This window comes from Lytechinus variegatus, chromosome 16 (assembly GCF_018143015.1).
Source record: "Lytechinus variegatus isolate NC3 chromosome 16, Lvar_3.0, whole genome shotgun sequence".
NCBI lineage: Eukaryota > Metazoa > Echinodermata > Echinoidea > Temnopleuroida > Toxopneustidae > Lytechinus > Lytechinus variegatus.
In genome coordinates, this window is record NC_054755.1 from 25,404,017 (window position 1) to 25,418,767 (window position 14,751).

Here is a 14,751-nt window from a genome sequence, read left to right on the forward strand (position 1 = left end):
ATGGACATGCAAATCGGAAGGTCAAGGGATCAAATCCCACCACATTGCAAGCATGTCATGGCAAGATCAAATTAAATCACATGTACACTTGCCACTCTCCAATGTACATGTATGGCACTGTGGAAAAGACAAAGGACTTTGTTTGGCAAGGAAAGTGCCCCAGTGCTCTGCTGGAATACTCCCCAGTGAGTGGATAATGTCCATAATGGCGTGGTAGAAACAAGCAGACTCTGGCAAGGCAATTTATCTGTATTTACCTCTCTCAACCCAGGTGTTTCATATACCTGGTAGGGTAGAAACGCCAATGGGGTTTGCTTGGCAAGGATAGTGTCACAACACTACACTGTCTGGAATACTCCCCAGAGCGTGGAGAGTGTGCATAATAGGGTGGTACAATCAGGCATGCTCTGGCAAGACAAAATACATGTATTATATACGTATGTTTGCCTCCCTCCACCTAGCTCATGTTGCAATGTGTGGAGTGGTACCTGGTACATGTATGTTAAAAACACTAATGGGTTTGCTTGGCAATGATACATGTTTGCCTCTCACCACCCAGGTTTTTTATGTGTTTAAGACCTGGTACTACATGTGCAGAGCTACCAACCTGAAAAGGAAAATTTCAGTATTTTTGAAGCTGAAAATCAGTATTTCAGTGAGGAAATTAGTATTTAAAAAAAATACCATAGGACCACACATACAACTGAAACTTTAGAAATCAGTACTTTACAAGAAACTATCAGTATTCTCCTCACTTTTCAGTACTAAATACTGAAAATCAGTACTACTTGGCAGCTCTGCACGTGGGTTAAATCAGCAAGGAAAAGGCCATACTGTCAAGCTGTAACACTCCCCAGAGAGTGGACAATGTGCATCTACTGATATACATATACAGTGCTTTGTCACATCACTGACAGATCAAGCATGGTGTAAAACAAATAAACAGGATTCGTTACTAAATCCTTTTCCAAAATGTTTTTTGTGCGCTTTCATAACAGGCAGATATTGTAAACTATGATTGATTGATTGCAAGTAATGATTTGATCAAAGCATTCGATCACGCAAATTATCCTACAATTAATGACCAAGCTTTGTGTACCAAGTCCAGGTCAACAGTTTGTGCACCTGACTACACAAACATGCATTATTGATTCATTTCATTCCACATAGATGCATTATTGATTAATTCTATTCATACAGTACATGTATAACACACCTTTATAGCATTATAGTCTATTACGTTTTGATGTGCGGATTGTGACATACATGTATCAGCAGAACCCAATACTAAAATGCTATTACTGTTTGTACATACATGTACATGTAGACTTTACATTTGTAATGAGATCATACATTTTACTGGAGATGAGCCATTTAGACTCATTTTTTTCATGAGGTTATCGATAATAGCCCAACTGGTGTGAACCAGCAATATACAGTTGTAGCACAAGGCATATTCCTTGGTCAAGCAAGAATTCTCAACTTGTGCTGAATATGGTTTCGTCTGTTCATACACTGTTCATTACCCCCCGTAGATCTAACCTTCACTTGCTCCAAGAGAGAGTGACTTTATCTTGACATTTTGACACATGACATTCAGACATTGTAAATTTTACATCCCTAGCAACAAAATTACCCAAAAGATAATAACTTCCTCAAACAGGGTTCAGGTATTGTACAATATTTTCAAGTGCAATTTGGATTTTTTTCAATGGGACAATTGCTGATTGTTAAACAAGTGGAATGCCTCTGGCCGTCTCACCTGCATCACGCGGTTCAATATAGCAGCAGTGCTGACTTTGCATACTACTCTGACTCGCACAAGATGTTCAGTGATACATGGTTACTCTTATGTCCTCTTTTTATGAACTAGACCAATAAACTTACAGAGATATGATGGTTATTCAACAAAAAACCCCAACATGGCCAAAGTTCATTGACCTTACATGACCTTTGACCTTGATCATGTGACCTGAAACTGGAACAGGATGTTCAGTGATACTTGATTACTCTTATGTACAAGTTTCATGAATCAGATCCATAAACTTTCAAAGTTATGATGGTAATTCAACAGATACACCCAATTCGGCTAAAGTTCATTGACCTTTGACCTTGGACATGTGACCTGAAACACGCACAGGATGTTCAGTGATACTTGATTACTCTAATGTCCAAGTTTAACGAACTAGACCAATAAACTTTCAAAGTTATGATGGTAATTCAACAGATATCCCCGATTCGGCCAAAGTTCATTGACCCTAAATGACCTTTGACCTTAATCATGAGACCTGAAACTTGCACAAAATGTTCAGTGATGCTTGATTACTATTATGTCCAAGTTTCATGAATCAGATCCATAAACTTTCAAAGTTATGATGGGAATTCAACAGATATCCCCAATTCGGCCAAAGTTCATTGACCCTAAATGACCTTTGACCTTGATCATGTGACCTGAAACTTGCACAAAATGTTCAGTGATGCTTGATTACTATTATGTCCAAGTTTCATGAATCAGATCCATAAACTTTCAAAGTTATGATGGGAATTCAACAGATATCCCCAATTCGTCCAAAGTTCATTGACCCTAAATGACCTTTGACCTTGGTCATGTGACGTGAAACTCATGCAGGATGTTCAGTGATACTTGATTAACCTTATGTCCAAGTTTCATGAACTAGGTCCATATATTTTCTAAGTTATGATGACATTTCAAAAACTTAACCTCAGGTTAAGATTGCGATGTTGATTCCTCCAACATGGTCTAAGTTCATTGACCCTAAATGACCTTTGACCTTGGTCATGTGACATGAAACTCTAATAGGCTGTTCAGTAATACTTGATTAACCTTATGGCCAAGTTTTATTAACTAGGTCCATATACTTTCTAAGTTATGATGTCATTTCAAAAACTTAACCTCAGGTTAAGATTTGATGTTGACGCCGCCGCCGCCGCCGTCGCCGTCGGAAAAGCGGCGCCTATAGTCTCACTTGCTTCGCAGGTGAGACAAAAACTATTTCGGTCTCTCACTTCAAGGGTTACTTATGTATTTTGCACACGCAATTATGCAGTAAATGCAAATATCAGAAATCTGCCACTCTCATTTTTAGAATATCAAATTTCTGAATATCTTTAAATTTATTGTTTGTGGCAGATCTTGGGGCAAATCTGGGGGGAAAAAAGATGGTCATCAAAAAGCATTCCATTTGGAGAATTTCGATAGTGATTTCGGAGAGGGTGAAGTCACTCATGAGGGTGAAATCCGGAATCCCTCAAGTCCATGTATTTCCTACACTGTCTTCAAAATGTTTAGTAACAAGGCCTTATCCGTACATATAAATCAACACATCTCTTTGGACTAGAAGAATATAACAAAATTTTTACAATTTCTCAAGCATGATTAAATCACCAGTAGTTCCCAAAACTCCCTATATTTCAGAGTATACATACATATACAGTACATGGCACTAAACATGTACACCAGCCTTTCAAACCCAATCGAAGACAACAATAACAAGAATTAATACTTCTGATGGAAAATCAAACAACATTCTATACATTTTTTGCATATTGTATATATGCACTGAACCATCGTTCGTCCTTGAAGGCCCAGGCTTTCAAGTCAGTCTGGCTGGCTTTTTTTTTTAAATATGAAAAGAACGAATTGATCAGGAAAACTATTCAAAATCCTTTGAAAACTGAACAGCTCTGCAGCAGATCAAATTCTGTTATAGAGCATGCTATAATATAATCTAAAATCTATAAACATGTGGTAAATATATAATCTGTACCATTTGCAATCAAGAGTCAATCATGATGCTGGGACAAAGACTATAAGAGATTGCATTGAAAAGCAAGGTGTATTGAATATTTCATTTTCATAAAAACAGTAAATTAGACCACAGAATCATTTTGCTTTATAAATAAATCATTCGTAAAGCCAATAAATGTTTTAGAACAATATTTGTAAGATATACATGTACATACAGTATACATGTAAAATAGCCATCTGAATTTTCTAATTATCTACATGTGTGGCACTATTCATCATTGGTTAACCCATGGCTTACTGGAACCTGATGATCACTCTATGGAATGGCAGAATTCACTCAGTAGTCAAAAGGTTAAAAGGGAAAAGGGCATTCAACTTCATTTTGTGATCTGTACCAATCACGGACCTACCACAGATCTGCGATTTGAATTTTAGAAAATGAGACTATTGAAAGATTGGGAATTCAATTTTCTATGTTTCTTATTAATGTCAGATACAAAGCAACCACTAAATACCTAAACCCCTTTTTCCATTAATTATTGAATAATTGTAGATTGTGTTGTGGGGTTGTTGTTTTTTTACACACTGAATGTAGCAGTAAATCACCACCAAAGGAAAAGACAGGTGCTACTGATAGTAAACAAAAATTGATGGCAAGAGATTATTTGGAAAACAATTATGTGCGCTGGCAAATATTCTTAGATACATGTGCACTGTATACCACAACATATATGGCCACTTGCTCGCAGAAAACATACACAATTAACATGTATGTACAACCCTTTTTTTGAGGATGGTTTTCACTTTACAGTATGCTGCAACTGGTTTTAAAGCTTTCATATACATGTAATTTAATAATTTATACTTGTATCCATGTTGCAAGATGGCGAATAAAGGTGAATAGAAATAAAATGGATTCTGACTCAAAGATGCTTCTTTGCATAGGCAAGACCATCTTCGAGCATCTTTCGGCCATTCTTAAAGTTAATCCAGCCTTGCCAGAGGACACCGTGAAAGCATCCGTTGTAATTCACCCACTCCACGTGATTCCCGGCTTGTTCCAAACGCTTTGCGTACATGATCCCATCGTCGCGGATGCAATCGAACCCACAGGTTGCGATGAAACTGTCCGGCATTCCACGGAGGTCGTCCCGCATGAGGGGATCGTGCCTCGGATCCATGTACACATCCTTCAGCTTCTCCCACAGTGCATCGCTGCCCGTGTTGTTGGGCGGCGGCTTGTAAAAGTCCGGGATAAGCTCTTTCGGGACCAGGCTATGATTAATGTTTCTCTGGTAGCGCTTCGTCTGCTTAAATGAGGGTGCTGTGTGATTATTGCTCATCACCTGACCCATGAACTCGAAGTCCGCCTTCCCAAAGTGGTACATGCTACCCAACCACGCCAGCGTCTGATGCGTCAGCATCCCGTTGTTACCGAAAAGCGCCGTACACTTCTGGTGGGAAGGCGTTTGGAAGTCGAACATCTGCGTCCCGGGGTAAAACAAGACCTGGACTTTTATGTTAGGCAGGTCCGGGTCGTCGTAAACCTGCTGGGCTATGACTGTTGCGAGGTAGCCCCCGGCGCTATCACCCGATACAGCCACCCGACTAGCATCGACTTTGAAATCGCTCGCATGAGTCAATAAATATCTGGTTGCTATCATTGAGTCTTCGATCTGAGCAGGGAACTGATGTTCGGGGATCTTTCGGTACCTGGAAAAGTGGAGAAAAAAAATAATTTTAATACTTCCAATCTGAACTACCAAAAAAAATATTTTTCTAAAGTACTCCACCGGACTGAAACAGAGTTCATCTTTCAATCCACATCTGAATTTAACAAGACTAAAATGCAAATAAATATCATTCATTGATATTTAGTGATCAAATCAAAACATTCACCGATAGCTTGATCATTTCACAAATTGGGGACAAATGACTGGAATCCTAATGATTTTTCATTTACCCGGCATTTCCTATGGTGAATTTTAAACATTTCATAAATCTTTTTTTTTTCACTGTTGAAGGCCTAAATGGTGTTGATGAAACATGTGATGTGGAAGAGGCAGTGTGGGATTGTACTCTTTGCACTAAAGGGATACTCCAGGCTGAAGATAATCATATGTAGAAATAAATAAGAGATGAATTCACAAAGGGCTAAAATTTCATCAAAGTCAGATCAAAATAACAAACAAAAATATTGCTGTTTAAACTTAAGCAATATTTTGTGAAAACAGATCATGAATTTTAAGGTGGGCTGATGATGTTACATGTACATGTACATGTATGTCCCCACTTGCCTGTTTCTACAGTACAGTATGTACATGAAATCGTAATTATTTTCATGTATGATACAGTTTGTTTCTTTAGTATTCATTGTAACAAAATAAGTTGCAACAGTGAGTTAAAAGACAAAATATGAATAAATAAAATGTCATAAACTTATGATAGAATACTTGTAAAAAATTGATCAGAGATGCTACAATCAGCATGCACAATGAAGAAATTCATATATATACTTTACACGTAAATTTTAACACTGTTCTAACAAAATAATGCAAAACTTTAGAATGCATTATAACTTTGTCATTCCTTGTCTGATATTAATGATATTTTTACAGTTTTGTTTGTCTGATTTTAATTTTTCTATTCAATTATATTTTTTTACTTTTCAGCCTGGAGTACCCCTTTAACAAACACAGCACTTCAGCACATACCCCTAAACAAGTTCCATCATTATTAATTCCTCGTCTTTTTTGTATACTTTTTAGTTAAAATTTAACCATCTTCTCAGCAATAAAACTCAATTACATTCCAACATGCTAATTACTAATAACCAAACAAACACTACATTTACATAATGCAATGGAGAAAAATGCAGGGAGAAGTCCCTGTACATGTAGTACCATCAGTATTCTTTAATAAAATCACTATATAATATAGGCTTACAGGCTACAGTATTTACGCAGAGAACAATGGATTCAGTGAACCAAATCTGTTGTTCTCGGCTGTAGTTGATTTGCATCCCTTTATTGAACAAACAAAAAAACAATAAAGGAAGATGGATAACTTGTTGAAAATATTAAACTGTTAATCATCAAGTTGATTTGTTGGTCACTTTATTAGTACCGTTATTGTTTTATTTCTCATAAAACATATCATCTTAATTAAACATGACAAGCCAGACTGCTATTGTACACACTGAATTTTAGTTTACATGGTAAAATAGTGAGTTTAAGAAAGCTGACTGGTAGTGCATATTAAAGGAAAAACTAAAGTTGCTAGCTGCATTTACATGTACTCGGAACATCTTTGTGGAGATGATGTGGCAAAGTTCATACATGTAGGAACCTGACTACAGAAAATTTACGGTTTAATCCCCAGACAGCCATAACAAAAAAAAACGCAAGGCATTTTGGGGAATGCAATTTCCTACACTTGTATCGCTTCATATTTTTAGACCTTGTATTTGTAATACACTGTACGTCATTGCTGAAAAAAAAATTGTTGTCGTTTTTGTTGCTGCTGTTCTTTTTGTGTTGTTTTTTTAATGTTGCAGGTTAATCACAGGACAGTACACAAAAATACATGTAATTCAATTTCAAATCTTTCCTCAATCAACCCATAACTGAGCAAATCAAATTTGACAATCAAAATGTAATATTCCCTGCATTATTTGCTCCTTTATCCTTCATGGAAATAAACTACATGTACATACCTAAAGGCATTATAAGCCAGTTCGTAGTTCCTTTCTGCGCATGATCAAAAGATTCTACGCATGATCAGAAGGTCATTTGTACTAAAGTGACATGGTGCTTTAAAATCTAGTGAGATAAGCACCAACTTTGATGTCTTGATTATTCATATATTCTTTTGAATTGTCGTTTTCATTTACATCCACAAAAAACAACAATGCTTCCACGAACAACTGGTACATGTATTTCAGTTTGTCAAGTACATTGTGCAACATGCTAAGATATACATTCAAAGTAGGAATGCAACAAATACCTTCATTAAGTGTTCATTGGTGTGCTATTCTAGTCACCTGGTCTATTCAATTTCTTCATCCTGCTATGTAAGGCAAGCTTACGTAATATCTTGCTTTGAAATCTGCCTATCATGATGAAAGAAATGAAAGGTCATTTGACCAAAATTGCCCATAAAGTAACTACGAACTGGTCTACTGTATAGCAATCAACGTTCTCTGCTCAAACCCACACTCTACTTTATCCCTCAGTGTGAACACCTGGAGCCCGTAACACAAACCTTAGCAATGGTCATAGAACACATCTCTACAGTTGATTCCATTGACTACAATACACAATTAATTGTAAAAATCAAGCGTATGATTAATCACTAACCAGTTTTATATGGGACTCGGGTGTTTCATAAAGCTGTTCGTACATGTAAAGTTAAGAGCGACTTGAAGAATGACTGGAGGTCATTTCTTGTGGTAAATGGTATACCAAAATATTCATTGGCGATGGTTTAGCGCGTAAGGATCACCAGTTGTACTGGTGGTCATTTCTTGTGGTAAATGGTATACCAAATTATTCATTGGCGATGGTTTAGCGCATTTAAAGGATCACCAGTCGTTCTTAAATTCGCTCTTAGCTTACGAACAGATTTATGAAATGGCCCCCTGGAAACCATATACATGTATTATTCATTCTATTTTGTGTCTTTATTCATAAACACTTAAACAGCAATGTATACACCTATACTAGGGCCTTCTGCACTGACGTATATTGTAGGGATTCATAGACGGAAGAGGTTCATCTAGACTTTTAGCTAATCTGTTTGTATTTTCAAACAGTACATTTTCATAGATGCACACAGATACAAGTACATGTATATAGTACAACATTTTTTTTCTTTAGGTAATCAGCAAATTGATGCAGCATCGTTGTGCATTGATTGATTGAACTTATTCTTTTTCATTCCAAAATGTCTTACTCAATGTCTCACTATACAAACAAACTCCATACTTTTGTACATGACATGCTTTTTTAATGTACATTGAATTGAATCTCTATTGATCAATAATAATATCCTGAATATGGACATTTGTAATGTGCTGGTATCCATCATAAAAGGATGCTCAAAGCACAGTATTAAAAGAGAAGATAAAAATAAATGGAAACCTTGTTAAAAACAAATAAGAATTATTCGTGTAACAAGGTTTTTTTGAGAATTCTTTTAAAGATGTGAGACAAGAAATACTGTCGATATGTTTTAGGGAATTTATTCAATAGTAACGGCCAAGCATATTGAAATGATCGATTCCCCATGAATACTGAGATTGTGGTACAGAGTAAGGATAAGCTACTGTACATGTAGCAGACCTGACAAACTGTGCGGAGTTTTTTTTATGAGGAAGTCCCTCCCCCACCCCCGGCCCTATTTTTTTTTCTGTACACCCTACACTAAATGCAGTTGTAGACAACACCTACATGTATCAACCTGACCCACATATATTTTACTGTTTTGATGAACCATCCCAACAGGATACAGAAGATATTTGAGATGAATGTGTTCTGCTTTCGATCAGTTTGGCTGGCGGGTTTCCAGTGATGAGTGATGGCTGAACTTAAGGTCTCGATAGCACAACCCACAATAGTATAGGAAAAGTGAGTAAAACTGCAATCAGTCTCAATAATGAACCCATGAAACTACATTTACAGGGTACAATCTGAATACTTTATTCCTGAACACGAAGTTTTAGTTTTCATCAACTATATTTTGACCTCACAGGGATACCGGTGTGTTGGCTCAGTTGGTAGAGCATCCGTCTCACAACCGGGAGGTCGGGGGTTCAAACCCCGGCCGCGTCAGACCAAAAGACGTTAAAAGATGGGAGTTGCTGCTACCCTGTTTGGCGTTCAACGATTTAAGGGATAGAGCCTCGTCGATCTGGCGCTGCACAGCGGCTGCCGGGCCCACGATCAATTGGGCAAAGCAAATTTTCGGAGTATTTCATTTCATGTCTATTTCGAACAATAAAATATGGATGGATGGATACTTTGTGCAAAGATGGCACATACAAATACTTAAAGGGGGGTCAGCAGTACTGATGGTTCACTGCCCCTAAAAAAGAACAATACCCGTAGGCAATATACAATAAGCCTGTTTTACAGCGTTAACTATAAAATATATCCAGATTTATGGATGTATCTTTCTATGGGGAACCTAGCAACAATGTATCGCTTTAAACCTATTCAATGTAAACATGGAAAATCCAATTTACATTACATTTTACATAGACTGCGCTTGCACTATGTCTGGTAAACATATGGCAAGCTTTCAGGATGTGGAAGAGGTTCATCGTGGTGAAGGATTGAGTAGAAGAAATAACCAGTTGTCTCACGATGTAGCAAACGTAGTTTGCTACATCGTGAGACAACTGGTTATTTCTTCTACTCAATCATATGGCAAGCTTTCAGGATGTCAATCTCAGGCATTTTAAAAGCATGCATCATGTCTATGTAGTAGTAAGCAGGTTTCATGTCGTGTACATGTAGAACAATTTACCAACATAATATGACACTGCTCTGACTGAGAGCAAATTATATTTAATTACAAATTATTACATTTTATTACTCTTTGCCATGAATCTTAGGGACCGTATTATTGCTGGCGTTCTGCACGATCCTGGAAGATTTTTGCCCAAACTCTTTGACAGAATTGAAAAGGGGGAGGAGCCAAAATTGTCAGATCGCGGTAAAACAAATCTGATGCGCTTCATTCCTCCGCTGCGCTATGGCAGATCAACCGGACACGATCCGCCCTGAGATGATGTTGAAGCTTCTTTAAAATGGGAAGATTGCAGAGCTACATGTATAGGCCTACTGTATGAGTCCCATAATATAAATTAAACAGTGGCAAATCATTCTCAAGCTTTTCTTTGCATTTTGATCATTTGAACACAGCTTTAGACTCACAGGCCCATATTCCAAACTCTGATTAATTTGAAGTTAACTCAGGTTTAAAGCTTCAGTTTGTACAAGTACATGTACATGTATATGGGCAGCCAAATACATGTACACTCTATCTTGAACAGTAGGGACTCAGTTCATCAGCATATTTGGCACTTAGGTGGAATGTTAGTAAATATCTCAGAATGAAAACTGAAACAATTCTTTTTAATCATTGAATCTCTAGGAAATGACACAGCAAACACATAAAATGTATTGTAAAAAAGTTCTAATATTTTCAGTTTCCCATCAGACCTAGAATATGGCTAACCAAACTTCATATACAAATAGCGAATAGGCATGAGTGCGATGGTGCAAGATTTCACACGAGGTAAAGGAAAGATGCTGTATTCAACGAGGCGTTAGCCGGGTTGAATAGAGCTTCTCTTTTTTCACAGAATGTGAAATTTTGCACGAATAGGAATAATCGCTAATTGTGTTGTACAATGCCTCGGAATATAGCAAAAAATATTTTTAAAAAGTTTTTCCTGCAGTAATCTACATGTATGAAAAGAAAACAAAAATATTGAAAGCAAAAAACAAAATCTCACAAGCACACATGATCTTGGGCAGCATTGCGCATTAATAGCCAGCAGCTTATTGCACCTTCATTTTAAAGCGCAATGAATTAAATCGTATAGTGGCATCACCTCCTAAAGCCGTGCAACGGTACATTTTGGATGGTACGTCTTGTGTGCAACGGTACGAATGTTTGACATTCAGCCTCCCATTTGCTTGCGTACAACAAGCTACATGTACAAAAATAGGCGTAGGCGTACAATATTGGACATCAAATGATAATCCCTTTGACTATCTCAGATAAATGACATGTATCATTCACTATTTCAACTTACTCAACTGACACCAAGACAATGTCTAACTTCTCCGCCATCTGCCGAGTAAGACGATCATACACATCTATTGGTGTGGTGAGAGAATAAAAGAAAAAAATTATAAGAATAATAATAGTCATGGCAGTAAATATTCAACATGAAAAATCTTAACAAGAAATTACTTAACTTCTAGATTAATCAATAATATATTTCTAAACATATTTTGTTTTATTTTCAAGAAGCCTCTGTACTTGTTTGAAAAAATAAAATTTTGCACCATTAGAGACTATAGAACAGAGATGATGTACCGGTACAATTTATAAATAAGCTACTTTTAATCAGTTTTGATGATAATTTGACTATACAAAAACCAGAAGATTTATTACTGAAAACATTGAATATGGTATTCCTTTTCTGATCCTAGGCAAACATAGATCATCCACATATTCTAATTTGATATTTACATGTAACTGTGAAAAAGTTATTATTTTAATAAATGCATGTGGCTAACAAATACTTGGTAATAGAATGCAAACTTGTTACATTCTCATCATTGTAGTTTATACCATAACCATATTAGGCCTAGTTTACATTTTATTGACTTAGTCCACATGTAGGTCACAATCACTTCATAAGAAACTTCAAATACTTACCAATATTGGCTAAAGCCAAACCACCACCGTGCATGAAAACCATGGCTGGGGTAGCCTCCTCCTTTCTCTCAATCGGCTCGTACACCCGAACTTTGACCCCATCAAAGTTCATGACCTTTGACCTTATGTTTGATCCTGGGATGAGCTCCTTTGGTCTGTGTTTTCTGTACATCCCTCGGTATGTATCCATAAATGTCTGGTTTCTGCTTGCAATCCGGTACTTGACAAAAGCCTGGAATTTTTTTAAGTGTATTGATAATAGAATTAGGATAATAATGACAATGATAGTAATCAAAGTAATGGAATAGGACGTCAAAAGGCCAAAGAAGAGGGCAAGAAGAATCAGAAACACAACAAGAAATAATATAAGTGTACATCTGATACAACCAATAATACACTAATAATGACCACACATACATTTATATAGGACCTACATGTATATTAATGATGAAAACCAGACCTACCACCATCAGATCAAAAGTAATGTCAGAAATTGATGATGATGATGATGACGATGATTATGATGGTGACGATGATGATGATAATGATGATGGTGACGATGATGATGATGGTGATGATGATGATAATGATGCTGGTGATGGTGGTGATGATGATGATGATGATGATGGTGACAATGATAATGATAATGATGGTGAGGACGATGATGATGATGATGATGATGGTGATGATGGTGATGATGATGATCATGATCATGATTATCTGACGATCTGATATTCAGACATGTATCATCATCAACATCACTATCATCTACATCAATATCACAATGTCATCATCCAAATTCTTGAGATCGATTTTGTCATCATCATTATTTTTACTATCATCAATACCAATGTTAACAACATCATCATCATAATCATCTTCATCATCATCACCATCATCCCCATCATCATCATCATCATCAATCAATATCATCAGGGTGCTACATAAATTTTTCGAAGCACTTGCCCTGTCGGGCAAGTAAATTTTCAAATAGGTAAAATATAGGCGTACTTTCCTGACAACCTAAATGTATTTCACTTGCCCAAAAAAAATCCTTGAAAAAAAGTTCTACCTGTTCAAAAGAAAATATTGCAGTTTTCTCTCTTTTGACATGAATTGACGTTGTTCTTGCATTTATTAATTTTGCTTGCCCAAGTCGGGCAAGTAGTTTTGGTCTTTACTTCAAAACACTTGCCCAACTCTTTTACTTGCCCTGGGCAATCGGGCAAGTGCTTAAGTAGCACCCTGATCATATTCATCAATTATGATTTATCATCATCATTCATCATCAATCACCAACCATCATCATTCATCACACCAATCACCATACTCCATAGTTATCATTGTTACCAACATCATCATTTATACCACAATATCACAATTAACACCACCATCACTACACTAGATGAACATGATGGAGTTTAATTCATTCTGATTGGACCCCCATCCTTACATCACACGAATATACATCAATTACCATTAGCGTCCTAGGATAAATTAATGTTACTGGCAGTAATAATACCAGTTTAGCCATGAATTACTAAGCATAAATCATTTTAATTTTTAATATACCGGTACCTCCACAACACTCCATTGGCATTACATTAGCCCACCAGCCAACATACACACTAGACAATGTCATCTAACGTCATTGACACCAATATTTACAAACATGAACATCACCTGATCATGTCATAATTAACAGTAAATACGTTACATTTCGTCATGCCTCATGGACATCTTTATTTTTTCTTAGGCCTAGTTCTTATCTTACCAAAACTCGTGTAATTTTCGCCACACCAAGAACCAGACGGTATTTCCATGGTTCTGCGAGGCCCTTCGGAACAGGAGGGTGGAAGAGATAGCCAGAAAGAGCTCCTAAAATAAGGACACCGATGATAACATAGCGAGAGACACCCATCTTATTCTTATTTCAATTTCAAGTTTCAACCGTGAGTCGAGTCTGGAACAACGGTGTGCCAAGACGAGACCATGCAGTGCTGCGGCTGCTGGGCCGGTGGTTTTGCCTGGCGATGGCTGTAGAGTGTAGTGTACCGGTAATGTAATGCGGTGCCGCGGGTTTTGCTTTCGGTCTCGATGATAACTTGTGTTTATGCGTGTACGATGTTGATGAATGCAAGCTATACTAGTATTATGTACTCAACGTACCGGTGTGTCCCCAATGTTTATCAAACACGAGGTAATTTATGAATAGACTTGACAGTCTGCCAGACGTCGACGTCAAGATCACGATCGCTGAAACTAGCTAGCTCGCTCGGGGAAAAAGTAAACAAATATTGTCGTAGATGGCGATCTTTGATTTTTCAATTCCTGAAACATTTATCGAACTCTGTTGTTACTTGCTACTTCCCGTCTTGTTAGGTGGCTTGGGATCGAAAGATAAAGGTGTACCAAAAGGGTACTTAGCCGCCCTCAAAAAAGCCCCTCATCCACTCTAGGTCTCTCTGGAATGAGGCAACGATAAACTTAGTACTGGATAAACCACATACCTTGGATTGGATAAG

At 37.1% G+C, this 14,751-nt stretch overlaps 1 protein-coding gene across 1 annotated transcript; it reads right to left on the reverse strand.

The window, feature by feature from the left end:
• Positions 1-4,353: 4,353 nt before the first annotated feature.
• On the reverse strand, positions 4,354-14,495 carry LOC121430044 (neutral cholesterol ester hydrolase 1-like). Its single transcript, XM_041627315.1, has 5 exons — positions 14,206-14,495; positions 14,001-14,169; positions 12,227-12,458; positions 11,595-11,658; positions 4,354-5,482 (listed from the first exon to the last, which is right to left on the reverse strand). Exons 2-5 carry the CDS (start codon positions 14,145-14,147, stop codon positions 4,693-4,695), a joined length of 1,233 nt encoding a protein of 410 aa, XP_041483249.1. The 5' UTR covers positions 14,148-14,169; positions 14,206-14,495; the 3' UTR covers positions 4,354-4,692.
• Positions 14,496-14,751: the final 256 nt, after the last annotated feature.

Excerpts from the sequence above, each read along its gene's own strand:
- LOC121430044 (XM_041627315.1), bottom strand. The coding sequence starts at position 14,147 with ATGGGTGTCTCTCGCTATGTTATCATCGGTGTCCTTATTTTAGGAGCT. Across the intron at positions 11,659-12,226 it reads TTTGGCTTTAGCCAATATTG|ATGTGTATGATCGTCTTACT; the intron begins GTAAGTATTTGA and ends CCACACCAATAG. Across the intron at positions 5,483-11,594 it reads ATTGTCTTGGTGTCAGTTGA|GTACCGAAAGATCCCCGAAC; the intron begins GTAAGTTGAAAT and ends CCACTTTTCCAG.